The 24,086-nt window shown below is 40.4% G+C and overlaps 1 protein-coding gene across 9 annotated transcripts in view; it reads left to right on the top strand.

Moving 5' to 3' along the window:
* GUCY1A1 (guanylate cyclase 1 soluble subunit alpha 1) overlaps positions 1-16,139 on the top strand; it is a 50,172-nt gene extending 34,033 nt beyond the window's left edge. For 8 of the 9 annotated variants that reach the window (XM_074951040.1, XM_074951045.1, XM_074951041.1 and 5 more), the window contains 5 exons: positions 862-1,571; positions 3,286-3,771; positions 4,342-4,485; positions 6,818-6,972; positions 10,993-13,755. In XM_074951040.1, the coding sequence (XP_074807141.1) occupies positions 862-1,571; positions 3,286-3,771; positions 4,342-4,485; positions 6,818-6,972; positions 10,993-11,194 (1,697 nt within the window). In that variant the 3' untranslated portion in view covers positions 11,195-13,755. Of the gene's footprint in view, positions 1-861; positions 1,572-3,285; positions 3,772-4,341; positions 4,486-6,817; positions 6,973-10,992 lie in introns of all 9 variants that reach the window. The other variant, XM_074951048.1, reaches the window with a different exon arrangement.
* The last annotated feature ends 7,947 nt before the right edge of the window (positions 16,140-24,086 follow it).

Here is a 24,086-nt window from a genome sequence, read left to right on the forward strand (position 1 = left end):
CACCAGTCCCAGCTTCTAGCTGTCACAGGTATAGGGACACTCAGAGAGCATTGGGTTGCTTCTCTGGTCATCTTGACTAATAGCCATTGGTGGACCAATCCACCATGAACTTATCTAATTCTTTTTTTAACCCAGTTATACTTTTGGCCTTCACAACATTCTTTGGCAATGAGTTCCACAGGTTGGCTATGGGTTGTGTGAAGAAGTACTTCTGTATATTTGCCAGCCTATTAATTTCATTGGGTGACCCCTGGTTCTTGTGTTATGTTAAGGGGTAAATAACACTCCCATATTCACTTTCTCCACACCATTCATGATTTTATAGACCTCTATCATATCCCCTTTAGTCATCTCTTTTCTAACCAGAACAGTCCCTGTCTTGTTTTTAGCTGTGCTGTATATAGGACTAGCTTATTGACCTAGAGGTAAGTGCTGTGCCAAAATATGTTTTAATTCTTGAAGCCAAGAGCGGCTCTTTCTGCATCTCTGGAGGGAAGGTGGAGTCTTGTGTCCTTCAATAGCAAGACCTACTAACTGGTTAGGAATGACACTGGCAAAGTTTTGAGGAGCCCAATTCAGCACTACTGCGCAGAAGATGTTTAGCTGAGACAAAACTTGTATTTGGTAAGGGAGATTATATAAGGAGAAAACAAGAGGTTAAGGTGCAAGCTCTACCCAGACTCTGTGTTTCCCAGTCACTGGATATTATGACTTAACTAAGTTAATTCTAACCCAGAGTCTCTTTTGATGGCTGTGCTGGGATGGGGAAGTGTAGTGCTAGAAGGGTATGAGTTCGTGCTGGGGGGGAGAAGGGGATTGAAACTCAAAGTGATTGACTGAAATGTGGGTCTACATTTGTAGGTGTTCCAGTTGAAACTGTAAAGGAATCTCTTGGTGAAGAGCTATTCAAAATATGTTATGAAGAGGATGAACACATCTTAGGAGCTGTTGGAGGAACCCTTAAGGACTTCTTGAACAGTTTCAATACCTTTCTGAAGCAGAGTGGCCATTGCCAAGAAGCAGACGAAAAGAGCAAACTTGAGGAAGCCTCCATATTATGCCTGGAAAAAGATCAAGACTTCTTAAATGTGTACTGTTTCTTTCCTAAGAAAATGACTAGTCTCATTCTGCCTGGCATTATTAAGGCAGCAGCTCATATTTTGTATGAAACCGAAGTGGAAGTGATGCTTATGCCCCCCTGCTTTCGTAATGACTGCACGGAGTTTATTAACCAGCCATATTTGTTGTACTCTGTACTAGTCAAAAGCACAAGACCTTCCTTATCTCCATGTAAACCACAGTCCTCTCTTGTGATTTCCGCCTCTCTGTTCTGTAAGACTTTCCCATTTCATTTCATGTTTGACAAGGATATGGCTGTTCTGCAAGTTGGCAATGGGATAAGGAGACTTTTGAACTGGAGAGAATTTCTAGCAAATCCTAACTTCGAGGAGTACTTTGAAATTCTTACCCCTAGAATAAACTGCACATTTAGTGGGATCATGACAATGCTCAATATGCAGTTTACTGTACGAGTGAAGAGATGGGACAATGCTGTTAAGAAGTCATCAAGGGTAAGAACTGATGCATAAGCATTATTTCTGTGAAGCATTTATTTGCTTTTCTTTTCTTTATTGGAGGCAGGGTTATAAATCAATAGCCACTATAAAGAAGGCACAGTCTGTAATCCTAGATTTTCTGCCTCCCAATAGCTAATACAACAAAATAATGATTATAATAATATTTTCTAAACTTGAGTATCTCCAGGAAACAGGAGACTATACTGTCATCTCTAGTCAGATGCAGAATGTTGTGTAACAAAATGTAGGCCAAATCCTGAAGCTTTTACTCAGTCAAAACTCTTTGACTTCCCTAGGAATTTAATCTGAATAAGGACCACAAGATTTGGCCCTATATTTGTTTATGTTAAGAAAATGTAACAGGTGGTTGTTGAGATGAAAAGTAAAGCCAAGGAAGCACTGTCCCTCTGGAGACAGTTACATTCGCTAAGGGACAGAGCAGCTGCAGAACAGAGGCAGAGAAAGTGGCATTGAAAGCTTTACACAGTGCCCTGTTAGTCTGCCTTATCCCTGATCTGGAGAGGGTGAGAGGATAGTTCACTCTCCAGATTCATTCAGCCTTTGATACCTTTGCTGACAGTGTCCTCATGTATACCAATTAGTGATATATTTATTTATTTAGTGCTGTGGACACTGCGTCACTGGCAAACAGGCTGAGACACTGTAGCTCAGACAGTGGTTTTTGATCATGATTGGCCTGTGCTCAGTTCGAACTTATGACTTAAATGAGATGGGCTCCAAACCCCCATTAATGAGTAACTGAGCCATTCAGCCCCACCATCTGAAGAACCCTATGTATTAAAGGTTTTAATCAACTTTTACCTTAAAGTGGGGGGAAATGACAATGCTGCTTTAGTGAGTTTATCTAAGGTTTGTTTCTTTTACTGGTAGCTCAAATACAGTAATAGACAGTATCTTAAAGACTCCAAGAGATGACAGATTCCAGAAATATGTGTATTTGTTTGTGCCTGCAAAAGATACATTTGCCTTTGCAGGTACATACACATGCAAATGTCCATTTGCAAACAACATAGGGTGTCTGCTCTTTGAAAATTTGGCCCATAAAAGCAATGTTAATGAAAGCTATGCAATACCTTCATATACTATATGATTAGGTGTGAAAGAGAACAAAAGAAAATAGTTAATGCAAAACATTTTGCTTTTTTTTGTGAAGAATTAAAACATGATGCTCATGTTACTTATGCCTATTTATTTTTAAATTGTGCTAGTTTGTAAAGTTCTTCTATTGAAATAGAAGCGGATTCCCTCCCCCCCTTCCTTCAGACACACAGACAAACATAAACAAGTTGGTGCATGAAACAGATAATGTAGTTGTTAACTCAGATCTATAGATTTCTGATCAACAGATGCACACCAAAAATGCACAAAATTATGCTCTTGGCTATTGGTTTCTCCCCAGTATACACTGACACTTACTGATGCCATATCAGACATAGGCATTTTATCAGTAAGTACTGCTTTACCCTGGCACCTAGGAGTCCAACAGTAGTTCTGATAATTGCCTGGGTCCACTGGATGGCTTTAAGGGAACTTTAGCACCATATGTTTCCCTTTAATTATTTTTAAAAAATACAAGGCCATAGGACCAAACCGTTCCTTGTGTGATACAGCCTGTCTGCCCTGATTCTTCCCCTTCCTGAATTATTGCCATAGCTGTGTATGACTCTTCTTTCTTTTATTGTCTCAGGTAATGGATCTTAAAGGCCAAATGATCTATATTTTTGAATCCGGTGCCATCTTGTTCTTGGGATCTCCCTGTGTGGACAGATTAGAAGATTTTACAGGACGTGGATTATACCTTTCTGATATTCCAATTCATAATGCTCTGAGGGATGTTGTTTTGATAGGAGAACAAGCCAGAGCTCAAGATGGACTAAAGAAGAGATTAGGAAAGCTTAAAGCTACTCTTGAGAAGGCCCACCAAGCTCTGGAAGAGGAGAAGAAGAAGACAGTAGATCTTTTGTGCTCAATTTTTCCTGGTGAGGTTGCTCAGCAGCTGTGGCAGGGACAAGTTGTGCAAGCCAAGAAATTTAATAATGTCACAATGCTTTTCTCTGACATTGTAGGATTCACTGCCATCTGTGCCCAGTGCTCACCTATGCAGGTTATCACCATGCTTAATGAGCTCTATACTCGCTTTGATTACCAGTGCGGAGAGCTAGATGTCTACAAGGTAGAGAATTTATTGCATTTCTATGGCAATCTTGGGGGTCAGAGGAGGAGGGGGGGAAGGAAGGAAAGGGAGACTAAGCTGGTATAGAGAATAATAGGATTTGAAAAATTATTTTGACACAGACCTTAACTATAATAGTTTGACAGGTCACAAAATGAAACAGAGATTGTCTACAAAGTCAGCTGATTGTGCAAACATGTGGGAAATTTGCTGAAAGTTAGAGGCCTTAGGTTAAAGTTCTGCTCTCAGGTACACTCTCAGGTGAATTGGGGGTAAGCATTTGATCAAAGTAGGTGCCAGAGTCCCACAACAGGGGATAAGTATTTTAGCATAATAAAGCAATTACCATCACCAGTGCAAGGCAGTCTTTGCAATTGCTCTTTGCAGGACTTGATCCAATTATCTTTTAGGACTCAGTCTTTCCTCAGATAAAACTCCAATTGAATCCAGTGGCAGTTTTGTCTTAGTAAGAACTGCAGGGTGTGGCCTATTGAGAGCATTTAAAACTATGCCATATGTCTTCTTCATCTCAGACTGCATAGACAGTAAGAGACAAATGTATATGTTTAGGTGGAGACCATTGGAGATGCTTATTGTGTGGCTGGAGGTTTACACAAAGAAAGCGAGACACACGCTGTTCAAATAGCATTGATGGCACTGAAGATGATGGAGCTGTCAGATGAGGTGATGTCTCCCCATGGAGAGCCTATCAAGGTCAGGCAAATATATTAGAAACATATTCATGTATAGATTTTTTTTGCTGGGGTGGAAATGTTTATTATTTTGTCATCAATGAAATGTCACCTACGTAACATTTAATAACTTGGAACAAACAGGGAGAGTGTGGGAATGGTCTGAGGACCAGAGTTTTAATTCTCTTAGGGATTAGGGTTCTATAAGGAAGGAAAGATTAAACCAAAAATGTAAAAATCCATTAGGAGGGCTGAAATTCTCTGAAATCATTCGCAGAACATTAGTGTACTGTTGTTCAGTGTTTCAGTAGCAATAAAGTTGCCATGGATGTGCAATATTCTGCTATGGTACTTTATTTAGGAGACTAAGCCTGTCTCTCTCAAATGAAATCAGTGAGAAAATTACATTTGGAAGGGACTGTTTTGAGGCAGTGGGTGAATATGAATCACCAAAAGGACAACAATAATCCTTATTGCAAGAGTGTCTAAAACATGACAGTTTTTTCCATCCCAGTTTTGTTAAACCATTAACATCAACTTGGGCAAAACTTCAGTCAGCTACGGTGGGGTTACAACAAAGTAAGGCCCCAATTTAACAAAGCATGTGCTTAATTTTAGGCATGGGTTTACATCTCATTAAAAAAAATGGGACTAGTATGAACAAATTTACTCCTGTGCATGTTTGCATTAAAAGAATGGTCAACTAAACATTTTATCAGTTTCACCAGGAGGTACTAAATGTGGCACTAATCCAAAATACATATGTCAAGGGAAGTCTTTCTATTGAATTCAATGAGATTTGGATTGGATCCTGTTTTTATTAAGTCTATAGGCCTCTGGGACCCCAGTCATTATTATTATTATTTAGTACATTTCCTTGCATCTTTATTCATTTGTTTTTAAATCCAGTTCCTCTTTTATGGGTTAGAATAATTCTTGTGGCTGAGATAGAAGTCCAAGAAAAGTTATTTTGAGATGGCTATGTACTCCATGTTTTATCAGCAAGAACGCCACCCTGCTGTTGTAAACATGTCCCATTATTTATTATAAGTCACAACAGATTAAAAAAAATAAAATGTAGTTAGAAAGATGCTGGAAACATTTTAACAATATTTAATGAAGAACTTCACAATTTCCATCACAAATGCTGATGTCATAGTTTTGAAAGACAGATACTATTAAACTTATAAAAGTCATTTAAGAGTTGCAGAAAATAATGTGTATTGCATAAGAAGTTACAAGCATCAAATGGAAGCTTTTTATAAATGAAAGTGAAGCTTCCTCCTTTTCTGATCTCTTAATAGAATTATTGGCTGTTTTGTGCACTGTGTCTCAGCTTTATTATTCTATTTTTTAAATAAATTTTCTAAAAAAGATGCCTGACTGCAAATTTCTTATTTTAAGCTAGCCTGCTATATTAGTGTCCATTAGTGTCAGACATCCGTGGGCTCTGATGTGTGGTGGATGTTGTTTTTGTTGCAGAGAGCTCTGCTTTTCTGTTTAAAACTATACAGAAGATCAGTTCAGCTCTTGTTAAAGGTGTAGAATTGAGAGTTGTAGAGACGCAAAAGAATGGTGTAACACAGGTAGTAGTAGTGCAAGCTTCTCCACAGTGTTCCACCACTGTGCCAAAACACTGTTCTGGAGAGACCCTCTCTAAGTGCGAGAGAATAGTTCATATAAGAGGGCCTTTAAAGGGAGAACAAATAAAACAGAAGGAACACAAAAAACAATATCAAATAAGCAAAATATGCAAACCCTAATACTAATTACAGAAGAAGAGACTCCTGCACACTCCAACCGACCTATGCATTCGATAGCCTGCTTGTTTGATCAATTATTCAATTCCCATGTCTCAGAACCAGGCTTTATTCTAGGTATGCCCACTTCTACCACTGGAACTGTGGTGTACGTGTCATAATTTTCCTTCTTCAGAGCTCAAACTCTGACCTTAAGACAAAACCCAATGCTTCTTACATTTATTTAATCATGTCACCAGCCCATCTTTCCACTGTATAATTCCCCTTCCCTCTAAATACCCAGGAAGGTAAACTGAGAGTTATTGTGTCTCCTGATGTCATTTCTAGATCAATTTAGGGCTGTAGAGACCAACTTGATCACAGTTATATAAGCAAATGAATGTCTGTTTAATATTTATGGCAGTAAAATTAAGCAGTTTAGTCTCTCCCTGAGCAGGTTTACTTCCCTCTAATGAAAACCGAATACGTGCATCTAAAGGAGATGACCCCCACCTCATGATCATTCTAATTAAGGATGAACCAATAAAATGAACTGATTTCAATAGATTAAACTATTTTAGCTAACAAATATTGTTTTATGTATTTTATTTAAAGATGCGTATTGGCCTCCATTCTGGATCCGTCTTTGCTGGAGTTGTTGGGGTTAAAATGCCACGTTATTGTCTCTTTGGAAACAATGTAACCCTTGCCAACAAGTTTGAGTCTTGCAGTATACCTAGGAAAATAAATGTCAGTCCAACAACTTACAGGTACAGTAATTTACAGCGTATAGTTACCAAAAAAATAATCTAAAACTAGTGACTGTTTCTTTAGTACTTTCACAATTGTTTCCCTCATTTTCTTTTCAAAATATTGTTTGCTTTCCTATTTTATCCATTGACCTTACTGCTCATGATTGTACCTTGATTATTTTTACTCAGGAGCTGGACAGCCACAAGCGAAGAGTGGAGTGAGGCTGAGTAGCTAATATGTATTTTCTCCCCGCCCTATTTAGAACAATAAAAAGTCTTGATAACTTAAATACATTTTGCTACTAACCTTGAAGCTTTGTATCTTGTACTTTTTCTTCATCTCCTGGTATCTGGTCTTCATTGAGCTAAGTGATTTTCAATGGGAGCTAGGAAACTAACTCACTTAGGCACCTTTGAAAATAACAGCCTAACTGAACAGTTGGTAGGCTCTTAAGAAAACATCTCTAGACATTGACAAGCATGGCTACTATCACCAGATCTTGAATGTTCCTTGTTTAAGAAGGATAACTGAGAAGATTGTAGCAAAGCAACTCTAGTGACATCTGATTTATAAAAATTTCCTTGATGCCATTGACCCCAAGGCATTGTTGACAGTTCTGTGGACACTACTGGAGAGACACAGAGTTGCAGTTAAGTTGCTCTGCTGTTTTCTCACAGGGAGGACCCAGAATACAGGGTTAGGAGATTATTCAATCAGTCAGATAGAAGGCTCTCCCTTGTGAGATACAGAAGGATCCTGTTCTGTCACGCCTCCTGTTGAATGTATATTTGAGGCCACTAGGGGAAATAATGCGGTTTGTTTGAATTTGCTGATGATACACAGCTCTAAGTCTTTATTTCACATCCCCAGATCGATATAATCTGTTGGCTTTTCCAGCATCTGGCCAAGATCACAGCTTGAATAATAGTGGGCTGGTTGAAAAATGAATTCAGATAAAGTCTGAGGTGATGACGTTGGGTGGGGGAAAAAACCAGAGACAACAGGGAAGTGATATTTGTTCCTTCTATTAAGGAGGTACCCTGCCTTTTGTTCCTGTAGCTCACAGTGGAGGTCTATTAGATCCCTAGCTTCTTCAGAGTGTCAAGATAACCTTGGTGGCCAAGAATGATTTTTTTTCTATATGCACATGGCAAAGAAGTTGTGAGGATGTAGTCACACATCAGATGTAGTCCTCAACACGATTATTCATGTCTGTGTCACTTCTAGATTGGATTAGTGCAATATACTTTACTTACGGTTACACCTGAAGACCACCTGGAAACTTCAGCTAGTGCAGATTATGTCTTCTTGCTTTCTTAGCAGTGTTTTGCACATAATAAAAATATTGCTCGGGCATGCAGGAGTGAAATCAGGAAGGCCAAATCACACCTGGAGTTGCATCTAACAAGAGATGTTAAGAGTAACAAGAAGGGTTTCTTCAGGTATGTTAGCAACAAGAAGAAAGTCAAGGAAAGTGTGGGCCCCTTACTGAATGAGGGAGGCAACCTAGTGACAGAGGATGTGGAAAAAGCTAATGTACTCAATGCTTTTTTTGCCTCTGTCTTCACAAACAAGGCCAGCTCCCAGACTGCTGCACTAGGCAGCACAGCATGGGGAGGAGGTGACCAGCCCTCTGTGGAGAAAGAAGTGGTTCAGGACTATTTAGAAAAGCTGGACGTGCACAAGTCCATGGGGCCAGATGCGTTGCATCTGAGAGTGCTAAAGGAGTTGGCGAATGTGATTGCAGAGCCATTGGCCATTATCTCTGAAAACGCATGGCGATCGGGTGAGGTCCCGGACGACTGGAAAAAGGCTAATGTAGTGTCCATCTTTAAAAAAGGGAAGAAGGGGGATCCTGGGAACTACAGGCCAGTCAGCCTCACCTCAGTCCCTGGAAAAATCATGGAGCAGGTCCTCAAGGAATCAATTCTGAAGCACTTAGAGGAGAGGAAAGTGATCAGGAACAGTCAGCATGGATTCACCAAGGGCAAGTCATGCTTGACTAATCTAATTGCCTTCTATGATGAGATAACTGGCTCTGTGGATAAAGGGAAAGCAGTGGACGTGTTGTTCCTTGACTTTAGCAAAGCTTTTGACACGGTCTCCCACAGTATTCTTGCCAGCAAGTTAAAGAAGTATGGGCTGGATGAATGGACTATAAGGTGGATAGAAAGCTGGCTAGATTGTCGGGCTCAACGGGTAGTGATCAATGGCTCCATGTCTAGTTGGCAGCCGGTATCAAGTGAAGTGCCCCAAGGGTCGGTCCTGGGGCCGGTTTTGTTCAATATCTTCATAAATGATCTGGAGGATGGTGTGGATTGCACCCTCAGCAAGTTTGCAGATGACACTAAACTGGGAGGAGAGGTAGATATGCTGGAGGGTAGGGATAGGATACAGAGGGACCTAGACAAATTGGAGGTTTGGGCCAAAAGAATCCTGATGAGGTTCAACAAGGACAAGTGCAGAGTCCTGCACTTAGGACGGAAGAATCCAATGCACCGCTACAGACTAGGGACCGAATGGCTCGGCAACAGTTCTTCAGAAAAGGACCTAGGGGTTACAGTGGACAAGAAGCTGGATATGAGTCAACAGTGTGCCCTTGTTGCCAAGAAGGCCAATGGCATTTTGGGATGTATAAGTAGGGGCATTGCCAGCAGATGGAGGGACGTGATTGTTCCCCTCTATTCGACACTGGTGAGGCCTCATCTGGAGTACTGTGTCCAGTTTTGGGCCCCACACTACAAGAAGGATGTGGAAAAATTGGAAAGAGTCCAGCGAAGGGCAACAAAAATGATTAGGGGACTGGAACACATGACTTATGAGGAGAGGCTGAGGGAACTGGGGATGTTTAGTCTGCGGAAGAGAAGAATGAGGGGGGATTTGATAGCTGCTTTCAACTACCTGAAAGGGGGTTCCAAAGAGGATGGCTCTAGACTGTTCTCAGTGGTAGCAGATGACAGAACAAGGAGTAATGGTCTCAAGTTGCAGTGGGGGAGATTTAGGTTGGATATTAGGAAAAACTTTTTCACTAGGAGGGTGGTGAAACACTGGAATGCGTTACCCAGGGAGGTGGTGGAATCTCCTTCCTTAGAAGTTTTTAAGGTCAGGCTTGACAAAGCCCTGGCTGGGATGATTTAGTTGGTGTTGATCCTGCTTTGAGCAGGGGGTTGGACTAGATGACCTCCTGAGGTCCCTTCCAACCCTGATATTCTATGATTCTATGATTCACCCACCTGGTCTCTCCAACTTCATTGGGAAGGACATTCTCAATGCGGGGCACTTAATTATGGAATTTGCTACCTCCCTTGGTGCAAAGGAGCCCAGATCTGTTGACCTTCAGTAAGACCTTCAGTCAGGCTTGTTGTGATGGCAGGGATTTGGCTGAGATGGAGAATTCCTTTCCCTATCATTTCAGCACTATCGTAAGTTGTTGATTACATGTATTCTTGCAGCCTTTTAATAGTTTACACACAAAGGTGTCTTAAAACTTCACATATGTTGTGTCAATAATTATCTCTAAAATGTAGAAGTAAACTTTTTGTTTGTAATTCAGATGCCAGAGGAGATGACTGGCTTTAGTGGAAGTTTGTGTAAAATAGCATAAAGGTTATATTTAATATTAGGTCTAAATATTTTACTTGACAAATCCTTCAGCATCTCATTGGTTGAAAGATGACTTCTGGTGCCAGGTTTATATAATAATTTGATTTATTATTTAATGCTAAATAGTCTCTTTGAAATGTTAACAACAAATCTATCATGTACATTCAGAACAAGGAGAAATACAAACATGCCTTGTATGGACAAAAAAGGAGAGACTATGTTCCTGTTTGAGTGTCTCATGTACCAGCATGTCAATCAATGAGCAAAGGTTATGCTAAATAAGCAAGACAATATATCCTCTTTTAAAATAACATATAGATACTGGAACAAATTCTGCTCCAATTTACAAGACGTAAAAAGAAGAATGTTGTCACTAGCAGTAGCAGTTAGTGTTTGATTTCATATTTAATCAAGTCATTTTAATTGTCTCATAGGCTGCTAAAAGAATATCCAGATTTTGTGTTCACACCTCGCTCAAGAGAAGAACTTCCTCCAAACTTTCCCAGTGATATTCCTGGTATTTGTTACTTTCTGGACGCTTATCTTCAAGGAACAAATTCAAAGCCTTGGTTTCAAAAGAGAGAGTTTGAAGATGGTAATGCAAATTTCTTGGGCAAGGCAACGGGGGTAGACTAAATTGTACATTCACACATTTACAAAAGAATTTTATAAATATTTTAATTTTGTATAAATTGAGAGTTTAAAAAAGTATGAAACATGAAAGCACTTTAGATTGTTAATACCTGAAAGCCAGTATTAAAATTTCAGGAAGTATGTCAGATACTACTTTTCATTTTTACTTTCCAGAAGATATATAGTCATTAAAACAATATTTCAACTTCACTATTTAAAACACTGTTTAAGAGTACTTTTTTCCCCCATGGTAATCTGTGCTACATAACGACCATTTCAACTCTACCTGTCCTGAAAATTCCAAACATGTTGTACGTACAGTGTATCAAAAAATGTTGTGTACAAATGATGCAGTCAGATGCAGTTTGGTTCGCTGGTGCATACCAATGACTATTAAAATGCAGTTTTCTTAGTTGCTCCATATGAAAAAGGAAACAACCATTACTGTAATAACTCCTTCCATTGCATCTTTGCAGCTTCCATTGCATCTTTACAGTCCTATGGGGTACTGCCCATCTCCTAGAGGGAGCTGAAGTCAACAGTAATTGAAGGCACTCAGCACCTTGATGTATCAGGTTGCTACTTGTAACTAATGCCAGTATATACAGTGGAATATGGATGCTTACTCTTCCCTGAACTTTGATTTCTTTGTGCATAAAATAAATATTTATAGAATATTCAAATATTGTATAATCACACACTAAAGCCTCTGTAATCAAATCAGATTTTAGTTTTTGGAGTTTTTAAACCCTATTTTAAAAAATTATTTCCCTCTGATACTATGTATCATAGCAATAAATGTTTTCTTTTTGTTGTCAATTAATTTTTAATTCTTTTGAGGGAAGTAATAGTACGTAATGTAGAGTGTTTACATAGAAAGGAAATTCCAAGCGGACTGTATCGTGTGTAGGACACAAACATATTGCTTTGAACATATGATCTTATACTTCAGCTAGAAATAATGTAGAGGTGAAATGGACTCTAAAATATGTACAGTTCACTCACTTTAAAATTTGTCACTGAGAACTAAAGGTGAAGACAAATGCTTTGAAATATATGAGTACACATCTGCAGCCTTCATATTACTAATACATACGTTTTAAAAGTAAACAGAGGTTTCTTTAGCTATTGAGACTTGACTTCAGGATTCTGTTTCTACTGCAAGTTAATAACCTTGCACAGTCACTCTCCTGAGACACACAACTTGGCCCCTATAGCAGATTGGGACCGGCATACCTTGCACTGACCTAGGGTATTTGTGATAACATCAGTTCCTTGCAAGAGAGACACTGATATCTGAACTCATAAACATTCTTTTGTATTTACTTACTGATTTAAAAAGCATTTCAGTTTTCCTCTAGGGCTGATCCAACAGAAAATATCAGTGGGCTTTGAGTCTGCCCAGGTACTAGAAATCCTGCCCCAGAAAACAACATGGTTAATCACTGCTGAGCTATCCAGGATGTTGGCAGATATCATAAAGTGACTTCTTTACTTTCCAACTCCCCTTCTGATTTTTGGAAAAGAGTTGTGTGTGGGTATTTCTGGGATCATATGTGTATGCTAAGTGGCACCATTAAGATTCTGCAGCTGTATAGTCCTGCTGGTTTTAAAAGTGACACCAAGGACGTGTCCACATGTCAGGGGGAGGGGAAGGTTAATCCACAGTTTTTCGAGTTAATCTGCTTTGAAAACACTTGCATACACATGATGCAATTCATTTTTAGCGCACTGACTCTACATTTATTGCAAACTCTGGAGTGCTCATTCAAAGTGAACTAATTTTGCTGCGAAGCAAGCTAGTCCAGCCTATTGTTCATGTGCACACAATGCTGTGGCAAAATACTTTCACAGTCTGTAATGGCTATCCCACACTCCTTTGTGGGTGACCGTTACTGACCTGTCTGTTTACCTTTGTGCCCTCCCCTGCTCTGGGGTCAAGTTGACCATATGTCCCCTCCCTCATTTATAAACTGGCACACAGTCAGATTTGGCCATTCTCCCCTGGATTCCAGTTTACTACCGAAGACCTACAACATGCCTTGAGCAGCTTCACCAATATCCTGTCTCATCGCCTTCTGGGGAGGTGTCAGTGCAGGGAGCTCTTGTGGCAGCCACTGGAATAAAGACCATTTTGTAGCCATTGCTAGGCAGATGTCCATGAGGGACCATGACCAGAATGCGGAACAGTGCTGGATAAAGAGCAGACCGCTCTGGAGCACCTCCACTGAAATGACGGAGAACTGAGAAACTCCAGTGGGGGACATGTAACTTGTCCATTTTTGAGGAGCTGGACAGGATTTTATATAACTACAAGCCCACCCAACGTAGGCAGCTTGTGGAGTCTGCTGGCTGCCTTTCCCCCCTCCCCCTACCACCACTAGGATGGCCAGCAGGACTCATTGAGGGATGAATCTGAGGAGGCCAGTGAAGAGATCTCCCCAGAAATCCAGGATCTGTGCAAGACTCAGGACCCTGACGATGGCCAGGTAGAATCGAGCTCAGTTCCTGCTCTGTAGCAACCAACCCTGATTGCCAGGTTGTAACCCAGATTGGGGCTGAGGGGGCTGATCCCATGGAGGGAGCTTCAGCATGTAAATTTTGTATTATTGTTTTAAAATAAATTTACTATTTACATTTCTATTTATTATTATGCTATCCTGCCATGCTATCTTCTGTTCTGGGTGCGCCATGGCCACAGCCATTGTAGGCAGATGTGAGCTAGAAGCTTTTCCGAATCCAAGGTCCCACTTCCCTCCCTCTGCCCACACTGTCCATTCACTGCCTGCCACCCCCACCTTATACATCTTTCCAAAATGGCAGCTGCTCTGGGGGCAGTCAGCCTGTGTCTCATGTTAATGCCCTAGCTACTCGCTGTTTTCAGAAGGTACATATACTATGTCCCCTATTTTCCTTTCTCTTTCCCTCAGCTGTCCTGCCTGGAGAATGCTGCCCCCACTCCCCAACCCTGTTTTAGCCACTTCCAGAAGCAGGGCAGGCAGCATGATGCAGCCACCATGCCCGTCTGCACCAGATTCGAGTAAGGAAAACATTATTTCATGTGAAATGTAAAAGTTTATTCAGACAGTGATTACAGGAAGAGAAATTTGGTTCATGGTCTGACTTTTCATGAGGTAGACATGGGCATTTCATGCCCATAAAGCCACAAAGAATGGCTACCCAGTAAATGCCCTGTAACACTCATTTTCACTGATGGGTAACAGTTCCTGAAGCATTCAGTCATTGCAGAAACCTATCTATTTTTCTTTATACTTTCAATTTGTCTGCAGGGGAGATAAAGCAAAAATCTCAAGCTGAGAAGTTGCTCAGGTTTTGTTCAGAGATTGAGAAATATCTACACAACCATTCCCACCGGCATAGCTTGGGACTCCCTTCCACTCCGGTAATACTTCTGGGGGGACCATCTTGGGGAATAACTTCACTGTGTATCTCCCTGATCTTTTGCCTTTTGAATAGGGCCATTCTCTGCCTCTTAGTCACCTAGTATTAAAAAAAAAAATGCTATCACAGCCTCCCTAGAACATGAACAATAATCATCTGGCATTTTTATTACTCCCACAGCACTGGCCAGACCCTCAAAAGACAGGGCCCCATGAAGGGGGCCTGCTCCCCACAGATGCTGCCTAGTGGCTAGGCAAGGGCGTGACAGGACCTCTTCTGTCTTTGTGCCTCCTGTTGACAGCTGCTCTGGCCATGCTGCAGTCTCTCCCTTTCTGTGACTCGGCACTCTGCCTGGGCCATAAGTTGTGTCCAACCCTTCTGGGGTATGTGAAAAGTCCAAAAAATGCTAGTTCTGCTGCCCAGCAAGGGGCTTCAGGCTTCACCCAGCTAAAGTCCCAGAGTCGGGACTCTTGAGATATGGGCTCTTCCTAGTCCCAAGTTTCTAGTATTAGAGATAGTCTTTTTGCCTCCAGCCCCATGATGGGTTCGGTAGGTGAACCCAGATGCACCCTCTCCCCCAGCTTCCAATACAGGGCCCAAAGGTAGGCAATTGAGTCCCTCAGCAGGTCAGGTAGGCCATCCATAGTCCATAGGCCATCCATAGTCAGTGGGTCTGGCAGCTGAGCCTCCCACAGTGCAAGTCTGCTAACCTCTTCTGGCTGCCTGCAAGTGAGCTACTCTGCTCCCTTTTAAAGCTCATCCTCCAGCCTGTGCATGCGTTGCAGGTGTGGCAGGGCAGAGTTGCCTGGGCCCAGAGTGGCTCTTAACCCTTCCTCTCTAGTGTGGAGTTTGTACACCCCATCCCAGGCCCTTATCAGTGGCTGTACAGCCAGCAAACCTGAGGGGGAGAAAATGGAAAACTTTGATGAAACGTTTGCAGCCATCACTACAGAAAGAACAAATAGAAAAATGTAGAGAGGTGGAGTCAGTATCTGAGGATTGAGAAAGGGAATCTGATAAGGAGCTTTCCATGGAGATCTTTGCAATGGCAAAGGACAGCATAGCAGTTGCTAGGGAAAATATTGCCATGGCCAGAGACAGCACGGAAAAAGGGAGGTGCAGAGGCGACTCCTGGAGGCCATATAAAGCCGAAGTGCCCTGTTGTAGCACATGTTGCTGTTAGGGGAGGCAGGCAATGCAGTACTGCAAACCAGCACGCAGCCATGTTATGCAGCCCTTGCACAATACAGGTTGCTGGAAATAACAGCATCTCCTCCTCCCTGTACCCCCGCAGCACTGCTCCTAGAGGCCATTCCCCACGCAAATCAGGGCAGCAAGAACAGTGGCACCTAGGATCCCAGCTCTTTTGAACCCTCTGTCACCCTTGGTAAATTCAAGTCTCAGCACTCCATGCCAGAAGGCCATGAACCAGAAGAGGTATACTTGCCTGTAACTTTAAGCCCTCCTGCATCTTGTGTTGTGCCTTGTACTGTACTGTTACACTTTACTGTTTTGTTTCACTGCTGGTGTAATAAATAGGTTCTTCGCAGTTAGATAATAAGATTGTTTTGTTTCTTAATTAAAAGCTGTTTTTTCATTTTCGTGTCAGTTGATGGTTTATTTCTGTTTGTTACATAATATTTAATACTAAAAACCTTTAAAATTGCATTCATAAGGAGGTGACAGTTCATTTTACACAGAAAAAAATTAAATTTGCATGAATTCATAAGGTTTTACAAACATAGGTAGGCAAAGAGACAAGGTACAATAGGGATCGCTGTAATGTTGCACTTCGTTGCCAACAGACACTGAACTACACAAACAACTTCTACCCCCCTCCAGGGTTAACAGCTGGATGTACAGCCACCAGTTTCAGGCCTGAGACTCAAAATAAGAGCAATAGGAATACCTGACAATACTGCCCTGCCTGTTTGCATTTTATATTAAACACATCGCTGGCAGCTCAAACCACTGAGTGAGTTTCTGTACCTCAGCCTGCCACCTGTCATTAAGGTTTTCTCTCTTAGTCTCACAAATGTTGTGCGAAATACAACATGCTGCTATAATCTTTGGGATTTTTTTTTCTGCTTCCAACCTATTCCACAAACAACATCATCTCCCTTTCAAAAGGCAAAATACACACTCTACTGTTATTCTGCAACTAGTGAGGAGGTAGTTAAATGGTTCTTTCCTTCTGTCCAAGCGGACGTGAATGGCTTCATTATCAAGGAAGTAGAGGGTAAGCTGGATCTCCCAGGATAACCAGTCCTTTCTCCATTAATTTAAATAGAGCTGAATTCCAAAAGATCCTAGTATGAACACCACACAATCTTTAATATATTTATTCCCAAAACACTCTGTGATGTACACAAATATTATTATCCCCATTTTACAGATGGGGAAATGAGGTACAGAGACTAGCCCAAGCTCACAGAGGAAATCTGTGGCCGATGAGGGACTCAAGCCCAGATCATCCAAGGCCTAGGCTAGTACACAAACCACTGGAACATCCTTTCCTTCTGAGTACATACAGGAAGCAGATATGTTTGTGTAAAGTGCCATTTTTACATAGTCACTCTTCTGACCATAACTGTGTGTATGAACTTTTAAAGCATATTCCTTTCCATCCTTTAGTTTTGTGATGAGAACCAATGGTTGAGGACAGCTGGACAGAGCTAGCACATACAGAGCCTTGAAAAAAGTACTTGCAAAATGCAGAAATTAAGAACAAAGTTTGAAAAAAGTATATATTAATACAGATTTTCCATAAACACCATCTTGAACAGGATTGCTCATGGTCAAGGTGAGACAATTCCATTTCAAGAGCTGTAGAAATCGCTCTGTTACAAAACAAGAAAGATAAAGAGAGGAAAAATAGCAGTGCTGCAGGAACCCAAGAACTTTGAACAATGAAGGTCACAACAGTATTATTTTTACATATAGATTTTATCCTCTTGATCAAAAGTAATATCCAGCAAAGACTTAGGAGTCCTGTGAGGATATCTTTAAGTCTTGAGGAACAATAGTTCTGATTCTTTGGGAGGCCCACAATAGGCAGTGATCCAATGAATATTGAAGTCAGTCGGAATCTGTCCATTCCTAGGATGGTGTGAATGGTAAAACATAAAGTTGCTTGTTTCTTAAGAAACTATTTTTTCCAAATCTAAGTTCTTTTCCACAGTGTGGAAAGGACAGGAGTCAGTAGCAACTACAAATACCTTTACAGGGAGTGAGTTCCTTTTTGGTCATGGAAGAAAGGAAATGCTGTGTTTGGAGGATGGCCATTCTCAAGGCCAGATTTAGTACAAGTCTGTAACTCCATAGGATGTACAGCATGGAGTTTCCTGACTGCTCTCACCCCTTCCCAAGGGTATTATGGCAAGTGGGTATAATTTTGCCTTAAACCAAAGATAGTATATTAAATTAAATGAAAATAACTTCTTTTTTTTTTTTTACTTCTGACTATTTCATCATTAATTTTAAACATGTTGAACCAGTTCGTCAGCAGTGGTGTAAACCACTGACTTCAATGACCTTTCATCTCAAAATGCCAAAGCTTTCCTGTACCCACTAATGCCCCAGTTCAGAGGAGTGTCCCTATTCAGGAAAAATGCTTAAGCTTATGCTTCACTTTAAGCAGTATGTGTGAATCTCACTGAAGTCAACTGGTTTGCAACACATGCATAAAGTTATGTGCTTAAATACTTTCCTGATTCAAGGACTTAAGCATGTGCTGAAGTCCCACTCAAATTAAGTACTTAAATTCTTTGTTGAATTAGCACCTAAGTACAAATGCAAAATTGTATATTTTAAAACTAATCTTTCTAGTTAAATTAGATCTGACAGGAAAAAAATGAGAATGCCAATAAGCACCTTCTTTGCATTTACAAAAGCAAGATACAGCTTAACTACCATAACATTTTTTGCAAGCAAATAAATGAAATGCAATTGTTTCCAGGCTGATGACTTCTGTGCCATTGTGTAGTCTCAGATACAATGGCATGCTCAGATACCATGTGATGACAGCAATATAAATACATAATAGATTACAATGTTGTCAAGAACCTTTTGCATTAGATAGATGAATTAACTTTTTATTAGATCCAGAAGATTTTATGGGATTGATTCCCATTTAAACTAAGACCCCTTTATACTGATCAGGTGTAATTCACATTTATGCTGACTGAAAGGCCCTTTTGCTCTGCCAGAGCAGTATAAAGGGAACTTAGTGTAAATGAGAATCAGACCCTAGGAATCTAACAATGTCATTTGAAATATGTCATGGAAAAGGTGAGTCAAAATAATTCCATTAATAACTATGTTTCCATCAAGACCTGACATGATCTCAGTGAGATAGTTGGAGGAATTTTTCTCACCACTGGTGCCAAAGAAAGTACAATTAGTCTTTCTTTCTTTCTTTTATTTTCTTTCCTTCCCAAACTATTGTGTAAAAACAAAGTGAACAAAAAACATGCAGAAACTGAGAAAACAATGAAATACAGAGATAGTTCAACCCCTGAGCCAGATCTGCTTCCTCCTTCATAAATCACACAGAATGGGCATTCATACCTCTGTAGAACTGCAGTCATTTCTCACATCCCTTTCCAGTGCATTCTCTTAAATGGCAGCAGCAGCACTGAAGCTCTGATTCAGGACCAAGACACAGCTTGCAAGGGCAGCATTTCCCACAGAAAGCAGAGATCCATAAGAAGGAAAGGGCACATTACTCTTGAATCTTGACCTGCGTGTACTTCTACTACCTTCCCTCCACCCCATTGAATGGCTATTTACCATGGTGTGCTGTCTTTTTTCATGCCCACTCATTGTTGTGTAAAAGCTGTGGAAGGGGAGTGCTGGGAGTAGCAGTAACTGCTGTGGTGATTTGCCAGTCATAGTATGCAAGCATGCTACTCTCAAGCCCTGTTTTGTCAGGACGCACCCTCTCAGCCATGTAGTCAAGCTGCTTGAAATTATGTAGAGTTGGCCTTAGTTTTAATAAGGCGTAATTGTGCAAATGACTGGCTAACCCTAGACCCCAGCTACTTGGGCATTAGGTGTGCACTCTAGTGAATTTTCATACATTTAGCTCTTTTACAGACATTAACTGTCACAGCTCCCTTCTGAATAAGGTAAGTATTATTTTTATAGCTAGGAATAATGAAGGCAGAAAGTTTAAGTGACTTGATGAGGCCATGAAGAGTGTTGGTGTCATAGCCAAGTTTAGAGTCCTTGTTCTCAGCCCTACCTTGTCTGCTCATCCCTGCCTCATATTATTGTGCTGCCTCTGCCTGAGGATAAATGACTTGCTGATAGGGCAGCAAAGAAATTTGCTCAGCTGCTGTAGACACCTAGTTGGGATGGAGCTCATGCTATCACTGGCACCTTGGGCAGCACTGCCTATCTCAGTCTGAGGTAGTTCCAAAAGATGGACATGTGGTAGTAGAGTTCATTGGTAAGAATAAATGGTCAGTTTTCGCAGTGGAGAGAGGGAAATAGTGAGATACCCCCAAGGATCTCCACCGTCACCAATACTGTTCAATGTATTCATAAATGATCTGGGAAAAGGGGTGAACAGTGAGGTGACTAAATTTGCGGACAATACAAAAATACTCAAGATAGGTAAATGCAAAGCCAACTGCAGATGAAATTCAATGTTGATAAGTGGAAAGTAATGCACAACCGGGGAGAAAATCCCAACTATACATACACAATGATGGGGTCTCAATGAGTTGTTACTGCTCAAGAAAGAGATCTTGGAGTCATTGTGGACAGTTCTCTGAAAACATCCACTCAATGGGCAGTGGCAGTCAAAAAACAAAACAAAAACAAACAAAAACCCCTGCAAACTAACGGAATGTTAGAAACCAGAGCAGAGGGGAGAATATAACACACTATTTTTAGTTACTCAGCAGTGCAGGAATGTTGAAGCTGAATATATGGGCGATAAAATATCAGTTGTTCTGAAACTCCTGCAATTTGCAGACACAACAGTTTAAAATGTGTATTCTTCTGAGCACAAATTCCTGATCTGAATGTTACATATGCAGTTATGGGGGAACATGAGGCTAGACATCCAGTCAAAGAAATAATAAACTAAGAAGGAATCTAAACCAACGTAAACAACCTTTTAAATCTGTGAGTCCCATGTGCCTTCGAAGTTTTTGATGCTGACAGTAAAGCAGCTCTTCTAATTAAGCCAGCAATTACCTAGGCTAAGTGGAAATGACTTCATCGTTTCGATACTATCTTCATTGTGCTGCTGTCTTTAGAACTTCTACTGGAATTGTTTAGTTGTTTTCTGATTGTTGTGAGGTTCCCAGTCAGTGTTACTACACAAGCAAACAAACATTTGTTCAGTAGCTTTATTCAAACTTAAGTATTCCAACTTTATTCAAACTTAAGTTATTTTACAAACACTTAGGTCAAAATGCTCCCTCTCCACATGAAGCATGGGATAGAAAATGCCCTTAGCCCTGGGGAATATCCTCAATAAAATTCAGCCTCTGCAGGGGAGGCGGTGGCAGGTTAAATACAGGGGACTAGCCACTTGCTACCAGATTCTCTCTGCCCAACCAAAGCTGCAAGGGAATGCAGTGCAAAGTCATGGAGGATAGGTCCATCAGTGGCTATTAGCCAAGATTGCTAAGCCTCCAATTGCCAGACACTGGAACTGAATAACAGGGGATGGATCACTCAATAATTGCCCTAGTCTGTCCATTCCTTCTGAAGTATCTGGCAGTGGCCATTGTCAGAAGACAGGATTCCGGGCTAGATAGACCATTGGTCTGACCCAGTATGGCCATTTTTGTGTTCCTAAGTTAGTGCCCACTGAGAGCCTGATCCAAAGCCCACAGAAGTCAATAGGAGTCTTTCCATTGACTTCAGTGGGCTGTGGATTGGGCTCTGAGTTATCACTGCTCTTCTTTGGCCTGTCAAAATAACACTAGACAGATCCTCAAAGGTATTTAAGTACACAACTCCCATGGATTTCAATGGGAGCTAGGCACCTAAATACATTTGAGGATCTGTGACACTCCCCATTGAGGGAAGATTTAAAAGAAAGCTCACAGTTTTCCATCTTTTGCATAACTGGGTTATTCCAGTACAAGGAAGCATGGGATCTGGAACTTTTCTTTATCATCAAATTCATCTTTCACTGCAGCTTGTCAATAACAGTGTAAAAACCAGAAGTTAAATGACATCTTGCTGCAGTACAAATGCTGAACCTTTCTGAGCCAATCTTAACAAAATTAATGTATATTTGCAGGCCCTTAGAAATATGTTAGGACAATCCAAATGTCAAGGCTCAGCCCACTGTGATTTGGAAACAGCCAAAGCAGGTTTGCTGTTGGTAAAGTAACACAACCCTCAACAAACTAACTCCAGCAGTACCATATAAGGCTGAATTTTTATTGAAGTTTTTAAGAGCAAGAGCAAAGTCCAGAATAAACAGGTAGCTTATTAAAACATGTAGCTTATTAAAATTTGCTGCATTTTATAATGCTTTTGTAGCAACAAAAACACATTGAAATACATGTAAATGTTATGGGCCAGCTAGTGTCTTCCATTCACATCCCCTCACACCACTGCACAGAGGCTATCCATTATTTCTTGCACTCCATAAGTTCAAGGACTACTCCCAAAGGGGTATGCAATGTGTGGGAAAGAGCACACGCTGTACCGTTTCTGAGGTGTAGTGGCAGCCGCCTATGCTCCCTCTGCATTCCCATGCTGTATGGCTGGTCCTTAAAAACTCAACTGAGTTTTTAGCCTGGAAATCTGGTAATACCAAAGGTCTGGGGGAATGGGATGACAATAATTTGGAGGCACTTCCCATTTCCAGTAACTCTTAGCCAGGAGTTTGAGCTCCTCCAGCTGTGATGTGAAGGGAATAGTCCTACCCCATGTTTGTTGCTTTTCCAGTATATAAACATTTTGTGCCTCCTTTACACTGCCCACAGGTATATTTTATTTCTTTATTAGCAATTATCCATTGCCTGACTGGCATGAAAAAGTGATATAAAGAAGATGATTTATTTGACCATGGATTTTTGTCTGTTTCTAGTCATGTGCATTTTACAAGTTATATACAGTATGTATGGAAATTAGACATTTGTATGGTTAATGTGAACATCTAAAGAAGAATAAACATTTATTTTAGAAAACAGATAAACCCTCATGTTTTTGTCCATAAACCAACTTCAAATTCCCTGGGTTTCAGAAGATGCTTCCCCTCGGGCAGATCATTCCATAACTATCTACTACAGGGTATCTTGCACTTTTGCTGAGGCACCTGCTCCTGGGGACTGACAGAGACAAGATACTGGGCTAGACAGACCACTGTTCTGATCCTATATGCCCATCCTTATATTCCAGTGGGCCAAATTTTCAAAGAGGCCTCAACCTAGCCTGCAATAATTTTCTTGGTTTTAGCTTTTTTTATATACACTTTGCCTATATATTACAACAGCTCTCTGTGGGTCTAATCCTGCAAACACCTGCATACATAATAAACATTGGTGACTTCAGAAGGCATCCTCTCATGAATAAAGTTACTAATATATATGTCTTCAGGACTGAGTCCTTTATATACTCACCTAAATCTAGTATGTAAGGACCAACACCCTGATTTGGGTGTAGAAATGTGATTTGCTCTCCCATGTCTGTTTCTGTGTATGCAGCAATTTAGAGGTAAAAAAAAAATCATGCAAAATGTGTTTGATCCAGAAAATTAAGATTTCAGTTTTAAAGATTGCTTGTGAAAAACTGACCCTGTGAGCTAAGTTCACTACTAGGAGTGGCAAAACTTCATTGACATAAGTGGAGCTGTTGCCACTTAAGGAAGCAATGCCCCTTTGTGTTTAAGACAATATTATTTTCAAATAAAAATAGCATATTATAAAATACTTAAACTTTTTAAAAATCACTAAAAATATTTCAGTCGTATGATAACACTCAGTGTTCCAATGACAGCAAAGATAATAACCTATAATTTGTCACAACAGAGCTACTTCACCAGTCACAATAATGGAATAGAGTAGTCTAGTATCAAATCTGTTTTTCTAATGTCCAAAGAAAAATGGCAACTAAAAAGTAATGCTTTACAATTTGTGAATTTCTCTCAGAAATGTAAACCTGTCTTGAGCAATAACATTTTGTTAGCATCTTATTTTGCTTTTGATGCACTGGATCCAGCAAATAGAATGTAACATTGCCTTGATAATTTAAATATTTTGTATTTCAAGCACAAATTTTGAGTACTGCACCAAGTTTGGTGTTCTAACAAGCAAAGATCCCATGCTGTTTTGCTCTTTCTTTAATCTTCAGACCAATAAACCAGTCATTTGTATTATTCATTATACTATACATTTGATTCCAAAACTTAAAGCACACATATGTCTCTGGGTATAAATGTCATTGTGTTTTACCCTTATTTAATTTTACTGACTTCTGAACTTTGACCATATTACTTACATAGAAAAAGACAAGGGGT

This window comes from Natator depressus, chromosome 4 (genome assembly GCF_965152275.1).
Source record: "Natator depressus isolate rNatDep1 chromosome 4, rNatDep2.hap1, whole genome shotgun sequence".
Taxonomy (NCBI): Eukaryota; Metazoa; Chordata; order Testudines; family Cheloniidae; genus Natator; species Natator depressus.